This window comes from Schistocerca piceifrons, chromosome 6 (genome assembly GCF_021461385.2).
Source record: "Schistocerca piceifrons isolate TAMUIC-IGC-003096 chromosome 6, iqSchPice1.1, whole genome shotgun sequence".
Taxonomy (NCBI): Eukaryota; Metazoa; Arthropoda; class Insecta; order Orthoptera; family Acrididae; genus Schistocerca; species Schistocerca piceifrons.
Window position 1 is genome coordinate 8,106,658 of NC_060143.1, and position 24,216 is coordinate 8,130,873.

General features: G+C 41.0%; 1 protein-coding gene across 2 annotated transcripts in view; it reads right to left on the reverse strand.

Annotated features, from left to right (window-relative positions):
- The window catches only part of LOC124802547 (tetratricopeptide repeat protein 21B-like), a 275,934-nt gene that overhangs the window by 19,168 nt on the left and 232,550 nt on the right, over window positions 1–24,216 (reverse strand). For both annotated transcript variants that reach the window (XM_047263411.1, XM_047263410.1), the window contains one exon: window positions 12,972–13,077. In XM_047263411.1, the coding sequence (XP_047119367.1) occupies window positions 12,972–13,077 (106 nt within the window). The remainder of the gene's footprint in view (window positions 1–12,971; window positions 13,078–24,216) is intronic.

Here is a 24,216-nt window from a genome sequence, read left to right on the forward strand (position 1 = left end):
GTAGCATAACTATGTGCCCAAGAAAGGTAACTTCTGTCTTCAGTAACTGAAATTTGTCCTATTGATCACCACGCCCCCATCTTTTAAGGCAGTGAGAATTTGTTCGAGGTTTCGGTTGTGGTTTTTGGACAAAGCCGAAAAGATGAAAATGTCACCCAAATAGATGAAGGAGAGGAAGAACCAGAAAAGCCAATGGAGTGCTGCCTGGTCTAAGCTGTGTTCTTCAAAATTGCAGTTTTTGTGATATCATCTTTGTGCATGGTGATTTGAGGTAACCATTTTTAGACTCAGTTATACGGAATTCAGTTGTGCCTGCTACAAATGCATGACCTCTTGTATAATGGGTACTGGGTAGCTGTCCTGCACTATACAGATGTTGAGATCTCTGTAGTCTCCACAGAATCTCAATTTTTGGTACTAATTTGATCGGTGATGTCCATGAACTGCCGGACGGGCAAACTAGGCCTCCCTGCAACAGTTCGTGAATCACTGTCTTAGTAGTGCGTAAGTTAGCTGGCGCCAGTGACGTACTGATGGCCCAGCAGGTGTTAGGATGTGACACACAGTGCCATTATGTATCCCACATACTTGCGCCTTTGTTCTAGTGTGAGTAGAGAGTGATGAGACCTACATTTGAGGCATTTCATGTACCAGTTTTCTACCATTGTTTGTGCAAAGTCATCAACCTGCTGCAATGTGTAGTGTCATGTGGGAATGGAGCTGTCAGGGCAAATAGACCCAGGACCAAGTGGCCTATATAATGGTGCAGTGGTGGAGCATGCTGTATGTCCAGAGAAACAGGGAAGTGACGCAGGAAGTCAATTCCCACTATCAGTCCCATGACATCCGTGATGTAAGAGGTCACTGGAAGCTGTTGATGAAGCAACAATTGTTAGGTGTGTGTGGTAGATCCACACATTGTATCTTTGAATTATTAGCCACATGAAGTAGTAGCACTGACATTTTTTTGAATGTCGATGTGCTCTCCAGTGGTACTGAGTTAACTTCGGATCCAGTGTTCATGAAACAGGGCTTTCTTGAGTTGAACTCTAAGACACACAGTCAGCCTTCCAGATATGCAGCCGAGGGGCAAGGGGAACAGGAATTGCACTTTTGAGTCACCTAGAGTGACTGTCAGCAACTTGGTACAATGCAAGCAAGTGTGTGTATTGTGTCCGGCATCAGGAGTTTGGCAATGCACGTGGTGCATGGCAGTTACATGCAGTGGCACCAGACTGTCAATGGTATGGCACCTGTGGCCTTGTTAACAGCTAGTGATGACATAGTGTGTGGGCTACCCACTGCACTTTTCGGGGGAGGGGTCAGTGATGTACTCTTCATGCGTAGCCATGGAGGATCACTGAGTTGGTCAACAGGGTGCCAAGCAACGGTAGCATGCTGTGCGATGTGGAATTATTCACTTTGTCAATTTTCTTGTGGTGCAGTAGTACTGTAAACTTTTTATCTGCCAGTGCCAACCATTTTTCCAAGGAGTCAGCTTTGTTGTAGCTGAGGTGAAAATGTAACAATCCAGAGTATCCAAACGACAGTATCGAGCATGAGGTTAACATCAAGTGTAGCTCAGAGTTGTCACCAAAGCTGAGATGGCATTATATCCCCAATTGTTTGTCATAGATAGCCTGGTTTAACTGTCGTTCAGGTGCCCTTGAGAGTTAATGTAACAGTGTGGATTTGACAGCATCATATTTTTACTGGGTACGCAGTACAAATATGATGTCACTGATTAGGTTGGCTTATTCTGTCAGATAATGAATCAAGGTTAGAAATCAGGTGTCATCATCTGAAATGCCTAATGAACTCAATACACAGTTCACAGTGGTGAACCATAATGGGGTTGTCTGGTCAAAACAGGGGCAGTTTAGTAGAATGAAAAACCATTCCAAAGTTGCAAATTTTACTTTTTTACTCATTCAATGACTAGTTTTTGGCCGAAATCAATTTTCAAATCATCGTAATATAGTCAAAAGTAGCCCTTCCGAAGATGTGAAAACCATGTTAAAAACGTGCAAAGAGCAGCTACAGCACATACAGATAACAGTTATCTGTATGTGTTGTAACTGTTCGTTGTTGTTCGTTGCAGACACACAGCTACTCCAGCATGCTGGAAGTTTGTAAGTGGCAGTTTAGGCTGGGAGCTGAGTCTTTGAGGCATGTAGTGGCCATGATGTAGCTCGGTTAGGGTCAGCCGAGCTGGTATCGGTGATGAGAACACTTACTGAGATTGCAGTACAGTACAAAATGCAGCACTCGAGTTCTCATAGTACCCAACCAAGGTGGGCAAATGCCTGGTCACAACACATGGCACAGCCACTGCAGTTGACTCAGGAAGCATATCACAGTTTGAAATGAATTCTACTTGCTGATTTTGTGCACACCATTGTGTATTTTGAACATATCACCATGTCTACATCATACCATGACTCAGAATGCACTGCTGTTGTTGAATTGCCCACAGATACTCTCTGCTCTCTGTCGTTATCAATATCCCACAAACACATGTGGTACCACCATGATATTTGTACAAGTTACCAGCGATTACAAACAATGGAAAATCCAGGATGGAATGTAACAATATCAGAGAAGGAAAGTTGCTACTCACCATATAGCGGAGATGCCGAGTCGCAAGCGCTATATGGTGAGTAGCAACTTTCCTTCTCTGGTATTGTTACCAGTGATTACAGCATATATTCCTTAATAATTCATATTTCATCTACACAATAACTACTATCTGTTTTTCAGGTCTTCAAAATATATAATCCTTACATTTTCTTAATCTATTTGACACTAACATCATGTTGGTTGCCTACATGCACATTTAGCTGTCACATGCACATTTGACACTGTTTTTCTTCCATTATTTTTTGGCCTTTTTGTCTGCTCTTGCCCTTTTTCCATTTTAGTTAAAAAAAATGGTTCAAATGGCTCTGAGCACTATGGGACTTAACTTCTGAGGTCATCAGTCCCTTAGAACTTAGAACTATTTAAACCTAACTAACCTAAGGACATCACACACATCCATGCCCGAGGCAGGATTCGAACCTGCGACTGTAATGGTCGCACAGCTCCAGACTGTAGCGCCTAGAACCGCTTGGCCACTCCGGCCAGCTTTTAGTTCAATTTCCAGTCACTCCTTCCCTACCCCTGATTTTCTGATTGTCTTCCCTACTGATTTTATATCTGTTTCTGCTATCTCAGTAATAATTAATCTCTATTTGGCTTTACAGTCTCTGTTGAACCCAAAATCTTGGACAACTTTCTCTCTGACTCTCTATGGCACCACATTTATTCCAATCCTTTCCTCTGCTTTGCCTGAGAAAGCCATTATTGGTTCCAAAAGATAGCATTTTTGTAACTTCTAGTTTGAGGATTGGGTTGTTTGGGGGAAGAGACCAAACAGCGAGGTCATCGGTCCCATCGGATTAGGAAAGGATGGGGAAGGAAGTCGGCCGTGCCCTTTCAAAGAAACCATCCCAGCATTTGCCTGGAGCGATGTAGGGAAATCACAAAAAACCTAAATCAGGATGGTTGGACGCGTGATTGAACCGCCGCCCTCCTGGATGCGAGTCCAGTGTGAACTAGTTTGAACTTGTGTTTAGTACTACCAGTAAGTATAAGTTTTTCTATTTATTTTTTATTGTAGTAACATTTCAGAATCAACTAGATGTAACATTGGCAGCTTGTGTGTCCAACATATAAGATGTGTAAATGTACACTCCTGGAAATTGAAATAAGAACACCGTGAATTCATTGTCCCAGGAAGGGGAAACTTTATTGACACATTCCTGGGGTCAGATACATCACATGATCACACTGACAGAACCACAGGCACATAGACACAGGCAACAGAGCATGCACAATGTCGGCACTAGTACAGTGTATATCCACCTTTCGCAGCAATGCAGGCTGCTATTCTCCCATGGAGACGATCGTAGAGATGCTGGATGTAGTCCTGTGGAACGGCTTGCCATGCCATTTCCACCTGGCGCCTCAGTTGGACCAGCGTTCGTGCTGGACGTGCAGACCGCGTGAGACGACGCTTCATCCAGTCCCAAACATGCTCAATGGGGGACAGATCCGGAGATCTTGCTGGCCAGGGTAGTTGACTTACACCTTCTAGAGCACGTTGGGTGGCACGGGATACATGTGGACTCGCATTGTCCTGTTGGAACAGCAAGTTCCCTTGCCAATCTAGGAATGGTAGAACGATGGGTTCGATGACGGTTTGGATGTACCGTGCACTATTCAGTGTCCCCTCGACGATCACCAGTGGTGTACGGCCAGTGTAGGAGATCGCTCCCCACACCATGATGCCGGGTGTTGGCCCTGTGTGCCTCGGTCGTATGCAGTCCTGATTGTGGCGCTCACCTGCACGGCGCCAAACATGCATACGACCATCATTGGCACCAAGGCAGAAGCGACTCTCATCGCTGAAGACGACACGTCTCCATTCGTCCCTCCATTCACGCCTGTCGCGACACCAGTGGAGGCGGGCTGCACGATGTTGGGGCGTGAGCGGAAGACGGCCTAACGGTGTGCGGGACCGTAGCCCAGCTTCATGGAGACGGTTGCGAATGGTCCTCGCCGATACCCCAGGAGCAACAGTGTCCCTAATTTGCTGGGAAGTGGCGGTGCGGTCCCCTACGGCACTGCGTAGGATCCTACGGTCTTGGCGTGCATCCGTGCGTCGCTGTGGTCCGGTCCCAGGTCGACGGGCACGTGCACCTTCCGCCGACCACTGGCGACAACATCGATGTACTGTGGAGACCTCACGCCCCACGTGTTGAGCTATTCGGCGGTACGTCCACCCGGCCTCCCGCATGCCCACTATACGCCCTCGCTCAAAGTCCGTCAACTGCACATACGGTTCACGTCCACGCTGTCGCGGCATGCTACCAGTGTTAAAGACTGCGATGGAGCTCCGTATGCCACGCCAAACTGGCTGACACTGACGGCGGCGGTGCACAAATGCTGCGCAGCTAGCGCCATTCGACGGCCAACACCGCGGTTCCTGGTGTGTCCGCTGTGCCGTGCGCGTGATCATTGCTTGTACAGCCCTCTCGCAGTGTCCGGAGCAAGTATGGTGGGTCTGACACACCGGTGTCAATGTGTTCTTTTTTCCATTTCCAGGAGTGTATATTGTCAATGACTATGATGAGTGGGCATTATATTGTCAGTAACCATAATAAGTAGGCATAGTTTGCCATTTTGTATTAAATGACATCTTCATAAAAACAACACATGTGCACCAACATTTAATTTATCAACATTTGGAAATGTTTCCCGATAAATCTATTATTAGGTGCTGATAAATAAAGCACTGGTGCACCTATTTGGGTTTGTGAAGCTTAGGTCATCCACGAAATATTTGTTGGCTAGATAGGAAAGACTTCTATGTAGAGTGTGTGTCACAAATGATTAAGAGAGAGAAAGAATGGGGTCCAACCCGGTGCCAGCAAACAGCCTACTCTTCTATCACAGTACCACAAAATCAGTTGAGTTTAACATTTTTTCGATAAATAGATCACCATTGAAAGTATTCTATCTTGTACTTAAAAAGGATACAATGCACAATTTAGGATTTCACAACATCATCACAGATTATAATAATCAGGAATTTTTGCCATCAGCTGTACCCCTTCTTGCCAAATACTAATAATCAAAACCACCAGGATATGAAACGGCTGCCTTCAGACTCGATGACAATGACATCTTGTTGTGGGCACATGACAGAAAATTCTTTAGTGCTCATGGTAAAATTTCATGAGAAGAGGATGGTTAAAGGATGCAAAATGATTATAACTGTAACTACAAGACAAACAGAGAAAAAGGCCTAAGAGTGCGAATGCACGCACCCACACCCATGCTCCCCCCACCCATACACGTACACAAAGATGACAAAAAAACATGTACATTAGAATGAAAACATGCAAAAAAAGAAAAGGCATGAGAAAGAAGTAAAATAATACAGCACATAGCTGTAGCTGGCCGACTGCTGAAACTAAAGGATGACCAGCCCATTCTGCAACACACTCAAATTTCTGGCCTAAAAGTTTAGCTGGAGTCCAGAGACTTCAAAAGTCTAAGACATTCAACAGACTGGTCTCTTAGGGTGCAGAGACCCACTGAAATTCACTCCTGCCCTCTTATTCACATTACAAAATGTATTCAGTACAAAATGTGGTACACAGTGATTTGCACATCACAGGCTTCAGAGACTGAGGGAGCCTCTTGCCAGAATAGAAAGCCATGTATTAGGGGAGAGTGCCCAATTCAGTGGCTTATCAGGATTGCTATCCTGCCTGAGTGACTAACATGATACACCATGGCCAGACAGTTGGCTTCACCAACCACATCTTATTATCCTCTACTGCCAGCCACTCCTCCCACCACACTGTATAGATCTCTGACAATGACTACCTGTAGGGGAATGGCGCATTCTGTCCCATCGGATTCCCTACACACTTCCTTGGCTACCTAATCTGCCCAAATTACCGAGTGTCCTGGTACTCAGCAGAACGATACCTGCTGCCCTTCAAGGAAGTACACTTGGTCCTGCATTAGCTGGACCAGTTTCTCTGCTGGGTTGATGTGATGCAATGATTGTAAGGCACTAAGAAAATCGGAGCAGATGAGGAATTGCTTGCTCTGAAGACATCTCATCCACTCGAGTGCCTTTATGGTAAATACAGTGTATTCATGAGGAAGACAAACCCTGAAGACACAGTTGGGTAACACTACTGAACAGTCAAGACAGGCCCCTTGTTTGGAACCATCAGTCTACACAACTCTAAACCTGTAATGCCTACATAAAAAGTTAAAACAGAGACTGAAACGTAAAATCTGTAGTGCAGTGTTTATTATAATGCATTAAGCTAAAATAATTCTGGGCCTCTGAGCCAAGGCGGAGACCCCATCTCTAAAAGGTAATCCTTTGCATGAATCCAACAGGGTCTCGCCACTCATTGCCGCTTATGAAAAAGCATTTCCATTGGGGGCCAAACATTAGTATGATATGAAGGTGTGAACATTGTTTTATAAGCCTTTTGCACCATGTGAAGTAGCAGTTCACTTGCCCCATTTCAAAAGTTTGTTTTGGGTCTTGTTCTAGGGCGGGCCCCAGTGCTAGGCGAAACTCATGGACTTCGAACGTAGTCAGGTGATTGGGTGTCATTTATGTCATACATCTGTACGCAAGATTTCCACACTCCCAAACATGCCTAGGTCCACTGTTTCCGATGCGATAGTGGAAGTGGAAAAGTGAAAGAACACATACAGCAGCACAAAAGCGTACAGGCCGACCTCATCTGTTGACTGACAGAGGCCGCTGACAGTTGAAGAAGGTTGTAATGTGTAATAGGCAGACATCTATCCAGACCATCACACAGCAATTCCAAGTTCAGGATCCGCTGCAAGTACTATGAAAGTTATGCAGGAGGTGAGAAAACTTGGATTTCTGGTCACATGCTGGAGGTGGCACTTTAACTTGACTTACAAAAAATAAGCACGTTTTCATATTCCGAATTTTTTTCTTGACAATTTTCATATTTTTTGCCCTTATTGCTGTGGAGCACTAGTACTCTTCTGTGACTAGTTGTAGATATTTCAATTAAATTTGTGATTCAAAGTCATAACTTCTGTGAGTTCTGAACTCAGCATTAATTTCGTTGTGCAAATTCTCTTTACTAAATGCGACTGACTTTTCGTCACTGCCAGTAGTTATGTTACAGATTTTGTTTACTTCTGTTCAATTCGTTGCACTAGATCCGTACGCCGTTAACCATTGACCATTATACTCATCGATTTTTGTCCTTCTTGCTTGTATTATTGACTTTAATGATCTCATCATTTTGTGGCTGTGTTTTCTCAAGAGCTTTACTAACCAGTTCAATTATTTGCTTGTATTTATTTGTCAATGTGGGTTCGAAATTCTTGGGTTTCTGTTTCGATTTCTTCGTGTTTGACTTTACATCCCTCTCTGAGCTGATCCTGTTCGGATCGCAAATTATTGACAGTACCTGTTAACATGTTCAATTTAGTTTTGATTTCCTCCTGAATTTGTTTGTTTTCCTCACACATTTCTTTGTTTTCCTCCTGAACGGATTGTAATTGCCTTTGCGATTCTTTCATTTTGTCGTCCATCATTAATTCCATTTCCCCTAATACCTGAGTAGAGACGTTATTACTAACAGTAATGGTCCCCTTTTGTTGAGTAGCCAACAGCATTGAACTAGGCTTGGGCAGATGTTTTGAATAAGCATCAAGTTAAAGAGAGATGCAAGCTGTGATTGCTGATGAGCTTCATCGTCCTGCCCGTTGAATGTATCCTAGGTGGGCAGTTATCACAAAGGATTTGGCAATCCCCATCAAGCATACTTAATTGACATGACTGCATATTCAAAATGGAATTCTGGCTATAAATATTTATTAACAGTGGTTGATGTTTATTCCAAATAAACATGGCTTGCTGCTCTGAAGACTAAAGGCGGTGTTGCAGTTGCAAACGCGCTTAAAAAAATTTACACAGAAAGCAGGCGGGTTCCAGTACACTTATAAACTGATCTTGGGAAATAATTCTACAATACTAGTCTCAAAAAGTTAATGCAACATCTCAGAATTAATCATTAGTCCAATTTTTCAAATATGAAAGGTTCCGTAGTTGAACATTTCAGCAGAACTCTCAAGAGTCTTACGTTCAGAAAATTTACTGCTCAGGGCTCCTACAAATTGACGAATACTGTACAAGGATTCGTAAAGCAATATAATCACACGAAACACAGGACAATTAAAATGCAGCCAGCAGAGGTGTATAACGAAATCAAAATGATCGCCACGTCCTTCGAAACTTAAAATTGGCGATTATGTCAGTATTAGCAAACAGAAGGCAGTCTTTGGCAAAGGATACACTGCAAACTGGTCAATGGAAATTTTCAGAATATGTAAAGTGCAGTTTCTCAGATGCAGATATTGCTGGTACGTCTTCCATTTCCAAAATTTGTGAGATCACAGGCGAGCTCTTACCTGCTACCTTTTTGGTTTAGTTCCCATTACTGCAAGGGGTGAGGAATCTTGGCTGCTACATTTCGCTCCAGTTCTTCGTGCCGCCGCCACTCTTCTGGTAAAGTCAAAGGATAGCGACAGACTTGATCAACAGTGGTACACAGAACGAACTATCTCCGTGGTACTTAAACCGAACTTTGTTAGTGGTTGACCGATCGACCTATTTCCGTGGTACACAAATCGAACTAACCTACTTGCAAAACACACTGGAAAAACAACACACGCAAGGTGTTTTTTTCCACCTCAACCAGCCTAAACCGGCCCTTTTAATACTTGAACTGATAATTCGTAAGAAAGGGAAGTTCACAACATTCCCATATTAAATTATGCAAATTTTAACCTTTTGTACACGCACACACACACAGAGAATACTGTAATTGTAAACATTGTGTGTGTGTGTGTGTGTGTGTGTGTGTGTGTGTGTGTGTGTGTGTGTGTGTGTGTGTATGTGTTTGTCCGTCCTTTAAAGACCTTTAAAGAAACAAATTATATTTGATCACAAAGCAAACTGTAATTGTAAACAGGGTACAGTCCCGTAGTGTACGCGTAATTGCTGCGTATATACGTCTTCAAAGTGTTCTAGAATGAACATAGACATACTACTGCCAAATGACGCCTTGCTTGGTGTAAAGAGCATAAACACTGGATGATTGAACAGTGGAAAAACGTGTGGAGTGATGAATCACAGTACACAATGTGATGATCCGATGGCAGGGTGTGGGTAAGGTGAATGCCCAGTGAATGTCATCTGCCAGTATGTCTAGTGCCAACAGTAAAATTTGGAGGTGGTGGTGTTATGGTGTGGCCACGTTTTTTCGTGGAGGGGGCTTGCATCCCTTGTTGCTTTGCATGGCACTATCACAGCACAGGCCTACATTGATGTTTTAGCCACCATCTTGCTTCCCACTGTTGAAGAGCAATTCTGGAATGGTGATTGTATCTTCTAACATAATCGAACACCTGTTCATAATGCACGGCCTGTGGCGGAGTGGTTACACGACAATAACATCCCTGCAATGGACTGGCCTGCACAGAGTCCTGACCTGAATCCTACAGAACACCTTTGGGATGTTTCGGAATGCCAACTTCGTGCCAGGCCTCACCGACCGGCATCAGTACCTCTCCTCAGTGCAACACTCTGTGAAGATGGGCTGTAATTCCCTAAGAAACCTTCCAGCACCCGATTGAACGTATGCCTGCAACAGTGGAAGCTGCCATCAAGGCTAAGGGTGGACCAACACCATACTGAATTCCAGCATTACCGATTGAGGGTGCCACAAACTTGTAAGTCATTTTCAGCCAGGTGTCCAGACACTTTTGATCACATAATAGTGTATTTCAAAATGCCATGCATAAAAATGGGACACTTCCAGGGCTTATACCTCAGGTTCTACTGATGCTAGAAACATAGAATCAAGTGGTTTTGGATAGCCTTGCAATAGGAACCATTTGTATACTCAAAAGAAGCGTCATCTTAGTGTCACTATCCTAGATTACAGGGTCAGGTATGAGTACTACACACTTCCTCCTGCTTAGGCAAATGGAGTAAATCAGTCAGCTTCTTGCACTTGATGTGGTGTGCAGTGGATCTTAAGGGGCTTTTGGAGGTGTCGTTAATTCATGGGTAGTACCTCAGAAAAGCACCACAAAAAAGTTTTTTTTCCCCCCCTTATCAAAATCAAGCTGTGGATTCCAAGATGGCTATCTGATATTTAGAAACACCCCAAAGACATGGTTTTTGGGTACCAAAACCAAGCTACAGATTCCAAGATGGTTATGCATGGCAAATAAGTGTAATTTTCATAATATATTCCTAAGATCCTAATCTCAAACAAACTTGACAATTTTCTTGACACCCTTAGTGATTTCCAGGTTACATTGGTTAAAAGTTACTGTACGTGTACATGCAAAATATGCACAGTGAAAACATAGTTTATAAAGTAATGTAGCACTGAGAGATATGCTGTAAAGTGTCTTCATTTTCATCAAAAGGGTTCTGGGAACCACAAGTTATAGTACTGAAGCACAAGCAAAATTTTTATGCATGTAAAATCCAGTTTGAGGTATAAAATTAGATTTTTTGTTATTCCAATCAAAATTTTATTGACCCACCAAGTTCTTATCACATGAGCAACATGTCCTTGATTGGCAAAGAAAATAACGAAAAACAAAAAATGCAAATATACTCCTGCTGAAAAGACTCTGAAAAGTGAGCTACCAGCTACCTCATTTTACACTGAAGCACCAAGAAACTGGCAAAGGCATGCGTATTCACATACATAGATATATAAACAGGTAGACTATTGCGCTGCGGTCTGCAACACCTGTATAAAACAAGTGTATGGCGCAGTTGTTAGATCAGTTACTGCTGCTACAACGGCACATTATTAAGACTTAAGTGAGTTTGAACGTGGTTTTACAGTCAACGCATGAGCGATGGGATACTACATCTCCAAGGTACCGATGAAGTGGGGATTTTCCCCCAAATACCAATTTACAAGTGTGCCGTGAATATCAGGACTCCTGTAAAACATCAAATCTCCAACTCGCTGCTGCTGGAAAAAGGTCCTACAAGAATGGGACCAACAACAACTGAAGATAATCGTTCAGTGTGACAGAAGTGCAACCCTTCCGCAAATTGCTGCATTATTTCAATGCTGGGCCATCAATAAGTTTCAGTGTGCAAACCATTCAAAGAAACATCACGATATGGGCTTTCGGAGCTGAGGGCCCACTCTCATACCCTTGATGACTGCATGATACAAAGCTTTATACTTGATTGGAAACACGCTGCCTGTTCGGACAAGTCTCGTTTGAAATTATATCGAGCGAATGAACATGTACGGGCATGGAGACAACCTCATGAATCCATGTACCCTGCATATCAGCATGGGACTGCTCAAGCTGATGGAGGCTCAGTAATGGTGTGGGGCATTTGCAATTGGAGTAATATGGGACCCCTGATACGTCTAGATATGGCTCTGACAAGTGACATGTACCTACGCATCCTGTCTGATCACCTGCATCCATTTCTGTCCATTGTGCATTTCAACGGGCTTGGGCAATTCCAGCAGGACCCCACATGTCCAGAATTGCTACAAAGTGGCTCCAGGAACACTCTTCTGGGTGTAAACACTTCTGCCGGCCACCAAATTCCCCAGATAGGAACATTATTGAGCATATTCGGGATGCCTTGCAACGTGCTGTTCAGAAGAGATCCCCGCCCCCGCATACTCTTACGGATTTATGGACAGCCCTGTATGATTCATGGTGTCAGTTCCCTCCAGCACTACTTCCGACATAAGTCGAGTCCATGACACATCGTGCTGCGGCAATTCTGCATGCTCGCTGGGGACCTACACGATTTAGGCAGGTGTACCAGTTTCTTTGGCTCTTCAGTGTACTTTTCTCAGTGCCTTTAAAAATTTTGGCATATGAACACAAACACATTTTTTATGCTGAGAGAGAAGGAAACAGTGGCAGTGGGAAAGAGACAAAAAAATAATGACTAGTTCATCATTGACTGAGTACTGCAAAATTTTAGTGCAGCCTGCGAGGAATTCATTAATAAATTTCACTGAGAAACCATGACTTCCTAATGTCTGCACATTTACATCAAATTTCTTACTGTAACAGTAACATTAAATAAGTTGTGTCTTATCTTTAATTTCTTTGCTATTTAAGAAATCTGTTACCAGTCTACAAGGGGAAAAATATTTTCGTCTTATTTTTTACTCACAAATTCTCAAATTCTCGAAAACAGAATTTATGTTATTTACTATTTAATTAATTTGCCCCCAGATAGCCACTTTAATACCTGACAATGTCATAGCATGTTTAATGAAGAGATGATTAAAAATATTTAATAATTTAACATTCTTTTCAAGAAATACCTTTTGCTGAGAGGCCAAGAGAATGAAATTTCCAAGTAGTCTATGGCTAAGAGCTTCTTCACTGCCACCTGCACCACTAGGTCTTGGTTTCAGTTCTGCTAATAACCTATAACACAATACATGCAAAGGTGATTTATGCTACAACACTTCAAACAGCAGGGAATGCTTTTTTGGATATGTGGGATACTTAAATCCGTAAAAATTGATATACAAAAGACACTAGATATCTGATTGACATCAGGAACTCTCATACCACTTGTTATAAATGAACCAAAATACACTTATGCTTTAATAACTGAAAATGTAAAACGCTGTGTCACAAGCAAACAAAATAAGCGAGCAGTGTCATTAATGCTTACTAAACGAATGAATGAATGAATGAATATACATATTTCAAATCAACACAAATAAAAAATTGTAAGAGCTGTAAGGAGACACACGCTGCTGAGCACAACATACTCAGTTTCAATGGCTGCATCACATCCTGTGCTATCTCAATGCTTCCCCCCTCCCAACACCAGTTTCTCTAAACTACGCTAATGGGAGTTGTTCTTTGTTGCCTTTGCCCCTAAATTATTTTATCAGGACTTTCTTTTATCATATTAATAATCAATATGTGAAAAAGAGATGATTCACTGTAGCAAATTTAACAGATCTGAAATAGGTTCATTTCAGTTGCTAGATTTGTTTGTTAATGCATTAGATGTGCTTTTCGACGCAATAGATCCACAGTGAGGAGATTGTCCAGGTCATAAAACATGCCAGAAAACAGGAATATGAAATAAATATTTACAAAGGTAAACAGATATGCTAGTGTACCATCAACAAGCAGATGTGGAATCAGTCAAACTATCTTAAACACGTTTCCATTTGAAAGGTAGTAACAGACATGTCACAAAAGATGTACATGTTCGTACACCGATGTGCATATGATAATTTGTAGGCTATTGTAGCCATGTATCATGAAACAGAAAAATAATTTCCAACACTTAATTACAATGATTGCATTACTGCTCTGAATTTGTATGGAAGTCAGATTGTACGTAATACTGGACACCTTTCTGGAGCAGAGTATGTGACTAAATCTTTGTGAACGTTATTTTTATTTCTAGTATTGATTCTATGAACTGAGCTGTTGGTTTAAGAAAAGGCATATTATTAATGACAAACTTCACTAAGGAATAAATTTACTGGAAAGCTGTAGTTAATATCCCTAGTTCCTTAAGAGGCCTCTGCGGGAACATTCTTAAGACCACACTACAAATAATTCTTATACATTTTTTTGGACTAAGAAAACTTTAGTTCTGCTGGATGATTTTGAAAAAAAAAATTCTTGTTACATTATGGAATGAAAGTACACAAAGAATGCTAACATTTTTTAGTTTTGTCACCTATGTAGACAACATTCGCATTGTGTGTAGATGTTTGTTTAGGCACTTCAACAGATCTGTGGTATGGTCTTCCCAGTTGAATATATTGTCAAGCTGTAATCCCAAGAATTTAACAGTGTCAACTTCTATCTGTCTGTCATCATATTTTATGCATACATCGGCAGAAAACCTCTTACTGTTCTAAACTGTGTATAGTGCATTTTTTCAAAGATTAGTGACTAAGAATTGGTTAGGAATCATTTATTAATGTCCATGAATATTTCATTAACCAATCTTTCTAAGAGTATACTTGATTTGCTATTTGCTGCAATGTTTGTTTCATCTGCAGACAAAACAAACTTGGTCTCTGTTAATGTACCTGATGAAAGGTCTTTGATATTTGCAAAAAAATTCGGGTCCTTAGATGGAACCCTGTGAGACACCATGTGGAATTAGTCCCCAATTGGACAATGACTAATTTAGTCAATTATTAGTTAACAGAGGAGCAGTTGCAGACAATACTGCTAAAATATTAGGTTTTGGGCAAAGTCCTTATTCTAGGGGGGGGGGGGGGGGGGGGGAAGAAGAAGAAGAAGAAGAAAAGAAAAAAAGAACCACACACACGCCCTCACACAAGCACAACTCATACACACAAGGCCACTGTCTTTGGCTCCAGTGTCCAGAGAAAGTGGCCACGAGTATGTGAGTTGTGCTTGTGAGAATATGGATGTGTTTCCTATTCCAGAAGGACTTTTTCTGAAAGCTTAATATTTTACCATTCTTTTTCAATATGCCTGTCTGTGACTCAATGCCTCCTCTATGTGGTAACAATCTATCCTTTACATACTGTTGTTATTCCATCCAGGACTTTCCACTGTTTAAATAAACAAATAATATTTATATGGCCGCATACTGGCCATTTACAGCTTTTTTTCTTTCTTCTTTTAATGACTAAATATCATTATTCAAGAATTCCTCTATGATATAGGAGTTGTTAAGAAGAAAGTTCTTTAATCTACATTTGAAAACACTTCTGCAATCCAGTAGAAAAGCATTCTAGTCACACCATAATATTCTAATTCACTTAATAGGATATTGTGATTTACACAGTCAGTCACAAAATATACCAGACGCCTGTAATTTATTGTCTAATGAATTAAGTACATTCTGAGTGTATGAGTAGATAGTCTTCTCAATATCGGAACCATTTATAAATCCAAATTGTGACTGTGACAATATATTATTTCTTGTCAGTAGGTTAAGAAACCATTTACGTATTACCTTTTCTGAAATCTTTAATTATGCTGGCAAAAGAGGGGAACAGAAATTGGTTGGTATTTTCTTATTTCCTTTCCTAAATAACTTCAGCATATTCTAACCATTCAGGAAACGTTCCACTGATGAATGATTAGTTATGAAGATAACTTAATATGTTGCTAAGCTCAGAAGCACACTTGTTAATTAACCTCACTGATGTGAATCTTTTTGATTTAAAAGATTTTTAAGGTGGACATTACTTCTACTGGTGCAGTGAGGGTCAGATTCATATTGCTGAAGGTATTTGTATTGACTAGTCTCATATATTTCATGGCAGCATCAACTGAACCTGACAACCCCATCTTTTCCGCAACAGTTACTCTTGATGCTATATACACCCTTTCATCTCTTGTTCTACAGTCACTATACTCCATATTGTTTTTATTTTGTTATCTGATGTGATTTATCTTTTTCTTGTAAGGAATTTGCTTTGTTATCTGTATTACTGTCTAACATTTTGCAATATGTCTCGTAATGAGCTATAACATCAACATCAGAGCTGTTTCTGACTAACAGGTACAGTTTCCTTGCTGGTTCAAAGATACCTTCATTCCTTGAGTAATTCTTGGCTTCTTTACACACTCTTATCCAATTTGGGTTAGTTTTTGGGGCAAAACAGTTTTCAAATAAGGCAAGGACATTATTAATGAAAGAGTTGTATTTTTCATTCATGCCATGTGAACTGTGTACGTCACTCTGGTTCATGCCTTTGGGAAGTGTCCTAAAATGATAAATTTCTGGCTTTCTTGCTACCCTCTTAGTAAATTTTATATCCTTTCACTATTACAGGGTGTATATGTAGACAAGGAAAAAAAAATTCCCAGATTTTTTCCGATTTTCCTGACTAAAAGTACACTTTCTCCTGGGTGAAAACACACTTTTTCTGTGTTAAGTGACAGTATATTTTCCCTCAAAACTGTAAAACTTATCAATCTTTTGAATGGTTATGGTTTTATACATGGGCGTAGAAATTCTCGGCACTTTAGAAAATGAAACTCAGGGAATAAAACACGTTTTGGAAAGATCTTTGATGTGTAGCAACACGTACCCTGCATATTTTCATATTATGAAAGTATAAATTCTAATTCCATCAAAACTGCATGTTACTTTCCCAAGAATTGAAATCGAGATTGCGATGCACTTTTGTAAGGCAGTCATAGCTCATGTCATGTGATCTCGCCAGCCGATGACAGCAGATATTCAGATGTAGTCAGCCAATTAGCGACATCACTGTTAAGTAGTGCGGACACACAAACAAGAAAAGTTAGTGGTTTAAATTGATATACATAGTATTACTACAAGAAAAGCAAAGCTTTCACGTATAATGTTGGTCTCTCAGGTCAATAAGCTGCAAGAGGAGCTAAGCTTCCACATATAATGTTCATATTTTTGCACGTGTTACACTTCAAGATATATCACACAAATGTGCCAGTAAAATTTTTAATAACAAGATAAATGTCTGATCTGCTGGGCTCGAAATTCTTCTAAATGGCTCGTCATCAAAGAGTTGATTTTTAAATGAGTGTCAAACATTGTGCGATTTAAAAAATTCATTGTACATTCAAGCACATAGTTCAACTTGCGTAAAAGGAAATTTACTTTGAGAGTAACACTTTTCCAATCACCATTCGCAATATTTTTCCCACAATCTGTTAGAAATAGGTTCGTTTCAGTTTGTTGCCAGAGAGTGCCAGATGACAGGCATCACTGCGCTTGCGCAGATACGATGACGGAGGAGGCCCATATGTTCTTAATTGTAAAACATTAAAAGATCTTACATTATGTCATAAAAGAAACAAGACATCAGAGGACACCCCAAGAGCATCGGAATGTGCACATTTAAACTATATACTTAAAGTGCACATTCATATGTCCAGATTCCCAATGAAGTAGTCCATGACCTGATATTATAAGCTTTTCAGTGTGTTTTTCGGGATGTAAATTTTCTTGGAGTACCAGTACTGTATTATCTCATGTTCGGTTCTTTATTACGGCATAATGCCACACGTGCTAGAAGATGAAAATGTGCACTTGAAATGCAGCGAACAGTTGAACCTAGCCAATAGTGTGAAATTAAACATTTCATTTCAAATACACTGACTGCCTCAGCAGAAAAGATTAATAAAAGCCAAATTTCTTTAGCATACCGACAAACTCAGCTTCATTGTTCTGCAAGGGGATTAATACTTGACTGTCAGAAAGGTGGAAATAAAATCAAATCTGAAACTAATAACATATGTTAGCCTTTTGTAATTATGTGAATGCATTTTAATTCACCTGACAGCTTCCAATAACAGAAATCCGTTTTGTTTTCATTAGACGTGAGAGCATTAAACGAAGAGGAAGCACCAAGATCACTAAATAATGTAAACACGGGTCACGTGGAGACTACCCACTTCCCCACTATAACTCAGACCTGCTCTGTGCATCAGACCCGGATCTATGATATTTCTGAACCAGGACACCCCCCCCCCCCCCCCCCCCCCCCCCCCCCCCCCCCCCCACGAATGACTGAGAAATGAGATTAAAAATTTTTAAAAAATCGAATTTTCAAAAATATGTTCATTTGTAGCGCACATTTTTCTGGAGAATCTGATACATAAAACATATGTGTTCATGGAAATTTAAGACAATTGATCTTAAGTGTGCCAATGTGCAGTGCCATGCCTCTTCACACAGCATTCTTCTATCGCACGTCATTTATTTCGCTCTGTGGAATTGAAACATGTATATTTTGTAATGCATGCCATCAAAAAATATTCAGGATAGTGGAAATTAAAATGCCCTGTGGTGCCTCTCCCGCTTCCAGTTGGCCGGGCCGGTGTGCCATACTGCCCCTCTTTTTATTTATTTATTTATTTAAAGAAGCTCGCAATTAATATTGGATGGGATTATTTGTAATCAGAAGAACAAGAACCCTTCAGAAAATTTGCACTCTTTATTGCCTATTAGCTAATAACTTGCTGTTTTGTGTGGCTTTAAATTAAATATAGGATACATAAACCAGTAAAGACAAGAGACAAGCAAGACAGTGCACATTTCTTCAATCCTCAGTTCCTAGCATTTTTTTCTCTCTAATCTTGCTACAGCTTTACACGGCCTGCTTTCCTTTCTGTGAAAGAATCTATTACCTCATTAAAGTTCGTCAAACGTTTTCTACACAAACAATCGAAATGTCGTTGTCTAATACTGAAAAAGCTGTTAATACAAATAGCACCCAAGACTGGTGTGGTTTCTCGATCTGATTGCGTCTATTTTGTCACTGTCTGCTCGATAAAACAAAATAAGCCTTTGTAATATTGCAGCAATTTTAAACACACATCTAATAAACGAGACTGTTTTGACACAAATGGTCAATTTTATAACACGACACAATATAATTCACGAAGTACTAGTATCAAATGCCTGTTAGGCCTATTACAAACAAAAAGCTTTGTGTTAGGAAATAGTTTCACATTTCATCCATATGCTCCAGTTTCTCAAGAATGAGATAGAAAAGTAGTAGTATGAAATTTTTATATACATTTGGAATCATCATACTTTTTCATAATTTGTGTGATGTACCCATTTCTTCTCCTTCCTCATTCTAACAAACAATCTTATCACTATTTCTGTAACTATTCCAGCCACTGTCAAAACTTATTGCCCGGTTAACTTCACTGACCCTGCCAGAATCATAGGTTTCGTTACCCCGAGATTATTCTCCCGTTAGGCGTTGTTAAATGTACACAGAACACGTTTTCTGCGCTGCTTCCAGAACAGAACTTATGTGGCTCCTAGCCTGGGACTGTACATCTGGCCCTTCCTAGTGTAGTGATCTGGCCAAAAATTTTCTGTCGAAATTTCATTTTCTTGGATACACTGAGAATACGTAATCTTTCTTACCTGTTATTCCTGTTAGTTGTGCATTTCCACACTGGTAGTCTGAATCTATGGATTTTGCTAGTAAATATAACAACGCTGATCATTCGCAAATCCAATCAACCATGTAATCAGACAGCGATTGGCATTCATTGGCTCGGCTTTATTCCGCTCAGCTCATATAGTTCCGTCCCCTTTTATCTGCAGGAAAGTTTATTTCTAGGTACGGCAACAATTCCTGACAGACATCACGTACACTAAGCACGCATTCAAAAATGAACTTACGATTCATTCAGAAATCACGTTAGAAGGTGTCCAAAAATGTTAAAAAAAACAACACATGGATGCGTTCAAATTCATATGAATAATCGATGGGCAAACTTGCACTGAGTGCTAGGTGCTTTTTGAAACAAGGTTTTTTTCCTCAAGAATATAAATATGCACCCCCTAAAGTTGCCATTCGGGTCAGATACGACGTACTACAGATTGCCCCGCCCCCCCCTTCCCGCCCCAGATTCTGAGCATGCATGAGGCTGGCAGCTTAGGTATGCCAGTAACATTTTTCCCAATAGCCTCTAGGTGCTTACTGCGACAGCTTACACAGCCAACAGCCACATTTCTGTAGCCATAAGCAGGAGAAGATACACAACTCAACTGCGCATGCGCTTGAGCCTGCTCATAACTGCTATAATGACTCTAATGTAAACCGTTGTAACGTCACGTTCATTGGAGGCAATTTGTTGTTATGAAGCATTGCATAGTCTTCCTAAAGCCTTTGACACATTTTGCTGCTGGCACACGCTTGTATGAGTACTGTGTTTTGTTGTTGTATTTCCCAAAATTCCAGAATCCTAAACACCTCACCTGGTTCAGATTCAGCGATGACATCTTTGCTATCTGGATTGAAGGTGAGGACACCTTATTCACATTCCTCCAGAACCTCAACAACTTCTCCCCCATTTGCTTCACCTGGTCCCAAACAACCAACAAGCCACCTTCCTAGATGTTGACCTCCACATCAGAGATGGCTACATCAGTACCTCCGTCCATATCAAACTTACTAACCACCAGCAATACCTCCACTTCGACAGCTGCCACCCGTTCCATACCAAGAAGTCCCTTCCATACAGCCTAGCCACCCGTGGTCGTCGCATCTGCAGTGATGAGCAGCCCCTCTCTAAATATACCGAGGGTCTCACTGAAGCCTTCACTGACAGTAATTATCCTCCCATCCTTGTACAAAAACAAATCTCCCTTGCCTTATCTTTCCAGTCTCCCACCACCTCCCAAAGTCCCAGAGTCCAGCCACAGAGGAGCATTCCCCTCGTAACTCAGTACCATCCAGGACTGGAGCAACTGAATTACATTCTCCGCCAGGGTTTCGATCAGCTCTCATCGTGCCATGAAATGAGAAATGTCCTGCCCACTATCCTTCCCACACCACCTACCGTGGTATTCCGCCGTCCAGCGAACCTACATGGTATACTCGTCCATCCTTACACAACTCCTGCTCCCAATCCCTTACCTCTTGGCTCATAACCCTGTAATAGACCTAGATGCAAGACCTGTCCCATACATCCTCCTATCACCACCTACTCCAGTCTAGTCACAAACATCACCTATCCCATCAAAGGCAGGGTTACCTGTGAAACCAGTCATGTGATTTACAAGCTAAGCTGCAACCACTGTGCTGCATTCTATGTAGGCATGACAACCAACAAGTTGTGTGTCCGCATGAATGGCCACTGACAAACTGTGGCCAAAAAACAAGTGGACCATCCTGTAGTCGAACACTCTGCCAAACATGATACCCCTCATCTCAATGACTGCTTCACAGCCTGTGCCATATGGATCCTTCCCGCCAACACCAGCTTTTCTGAATTGCGCAGGTGGGAACTTTCCCTGCGATACATCCTACGTTCCCATAACCCTCCTGGCCTCAACCTTCGTTAGTCACTGTCCTCATCCATCCAGCATCCTCCCTGTTCCCATTCGAGCACCACACAGCCGTCATTTCCCCGCCACACCCAGTCTTTTAATTTATTTTTATTTTTATTTCTCTCCTTTCCACTACTTACCCCCTCCCCCCTCCGCACCTTCTCTCCTGCCCTCCGTCTAAACTGCAACACTTCACCGTCCGCCACTCCCACCATACTATCCCTCCCTTCCCTGCCCCAGCCTCCTCCTTACCCCACCCAGTCACCACTCCCATCATGCACTGGTGCTGCTGCTCGCAGTGTAGTTTCAGCTCTCTGAGACTGCAGACGTGTGTGCAAGTTGCGCTTGTGTGTGTGTGTGTGTGTGTGTGTGTGTGTGTGTGTACTGCTGACAAAGGCCTTAATGGCCGAAAGCTATGATTGTGTGAATCTTTTTATTGTGCCTATCGCGACTCAGCATCTCTGCTATATGGTGAGTGGCAACTTTCCTTCTCTCGTACTGATAATATGAAAACAGAAGCATAACTAACAGAAGTTACCAAATATCTGAGGCATATCACTGCCTCAGACATGTGAACAATATTACGCAACAGCCTTCCCCAAGATCATTATGAACTGTCCGATACCACCTTTTTTATATGCATCCGTGTATTTATTGTACGATTCAGTGCTTCCTAGGGCCTTTTATGTGTATTTTTATAGGTATCATTCGGTTCAGTTTGCCCAAAAACCTATTCTTCTTTTTAAATACATATAGAATATTCTGGAATGATGTACATTCTTGTGATTGTTAACAGATTGCTGTCATTAACAAAAATACGTACATATCCCAAATTAAATATCAGATCGTGAAACTGAAGTAATAAAAGTTTAGCAACAAATATTAAGAGGCTGTGGAAATGTTAGCATAAATAACTAATGCCTCTAATTACAATAATTGCAATTTGTAAATTCTCCTAACACAAAAACCTCATTTCGATTCAAATGAAAATAACAATCATTATCCAGTGATGTAATTTCATTTCTTATTCATTTTTATGTAATTCATTGTAATTAATAATGTTTGTAAATTAGGCAGATATTTACCTCTTGTTAGTTACACCACCCAAATTTTCGAAATTCCGGTATTTGAGAAAATGTGTGTATTTAATTTATGTAACCTGGCGAAACACGATGTTTATACTTCAAACAAATGTTAACAATAAAATCCATACAGTCACTAATTATGAAATTAAAGTAAAATCAAAATAATTGTTGAAAGGAGATTGTGAATTAATTTTCTCACATAAAACCATGATGATGATAAAAATATTATGTTATTTGACACTATATTTTATAGCCTGTACAAATGTAACAGCAATTAGTTTAGATAATTTTTTTTAAATTGTAAGTTACATTTTGTAATAAATTAGCAACGGTAGTGATTGTTAAAATTGCATTTAAAGCGACACAGCGAGGCTGCGCTGGGAGTCAGTTGTTTTGTTTACTTCAGGAGTCAGAGCAGTTCAGTTCGGTTTATCTCAGTTTCGTCAGTTGTTTTGCACTTATGTCAGTTCTATCGATCAGCTGATGTCAATAAATAATTTGTCAAGCTTGAAATTTTCGTGTTGTTCTCAATATTCGCAGCATCCACAAAACATCAATGAACCACAAGCCAACGCAAGTGAAGTAGTAACGTTTAAAGATCATTACAACATGTTAACAAGTACCACATACAGGACGACGGTTCAATCCCGCGTCCGGCCATCCTGATTTAGGTTTTCCGTGATTTCCCTAAATCACTCAAGGCAAATGACGGGATGGTTCCTCTGAAAGGGCACGGCCGACTTCCTTCCCCATCCTTCCCTAATCCGATGAGACCGATGACCACGGGTCTGGTCTCCTTCCCCAAACCAACCAACCAACCACATACAGGTAAGTCATTTTCTGGCCAGCCATGAAAGCATATAACAGATTTCCGGTAACTCTAAACAAAACTGAAACTAACACCAAGCATACGGCAGCTGAATAGTTCCTGCACTACTTCCTCTCCACAGAGCCCACCATAAATTCCTCTCCTGTGCCAACCTCTTCATGTCAGAGAAGCCACTTGCACCTACCTTTCTCAAATTATTTGTGTATTTCTTGGATTTACTCCAATCGCTGTCTTCCCCTAAAGTTTTTACCCTCTAGCATTATGGGAGTTACTGCTTAATATCTTAACACTTGTTCTATCATCCTGCCCCTTCTTTTTGTCAGTATTTTCCACATGTTCCTTTCTTCACAGATTCTGCAAAGAACCCCCTTATTTTTTATCTTATTTGTCCACATAACTTTCAGCATCCTTCTATATCATCACATCTCAAGCACTTTGATTCTCCTCTTTTTGGTTTTCCCACAGTCTATGATTCACTAACATATAATACTGTGCTCCAAAGGTACACTGGACAGCAGAAAAATTGGCCAGCCAAAATCACAGCCAGATTTAAAATCCAGTACTGCACTGACAATGAAATGCAGCATGCCGTATTTTTCTATTTACACCTGGGACACACAGCCGAGGCAACAGTACTTCCAAAATTACGAGAAACTGATCTTATCAGTATGCCAGATCAATTCCAAGCAGGCACAATATATTTCCGGAAATAGAATATGCTTGTATTGTATATAGATGCAGTGCATCTTAAATGAATAGATATAAGTTTGTAAATGGTCACTGTAGTTGAGTAAACGATGTGCAGGTCTTATATCAGGGTGTCTACGTGGACAAGGAAAAAAAAT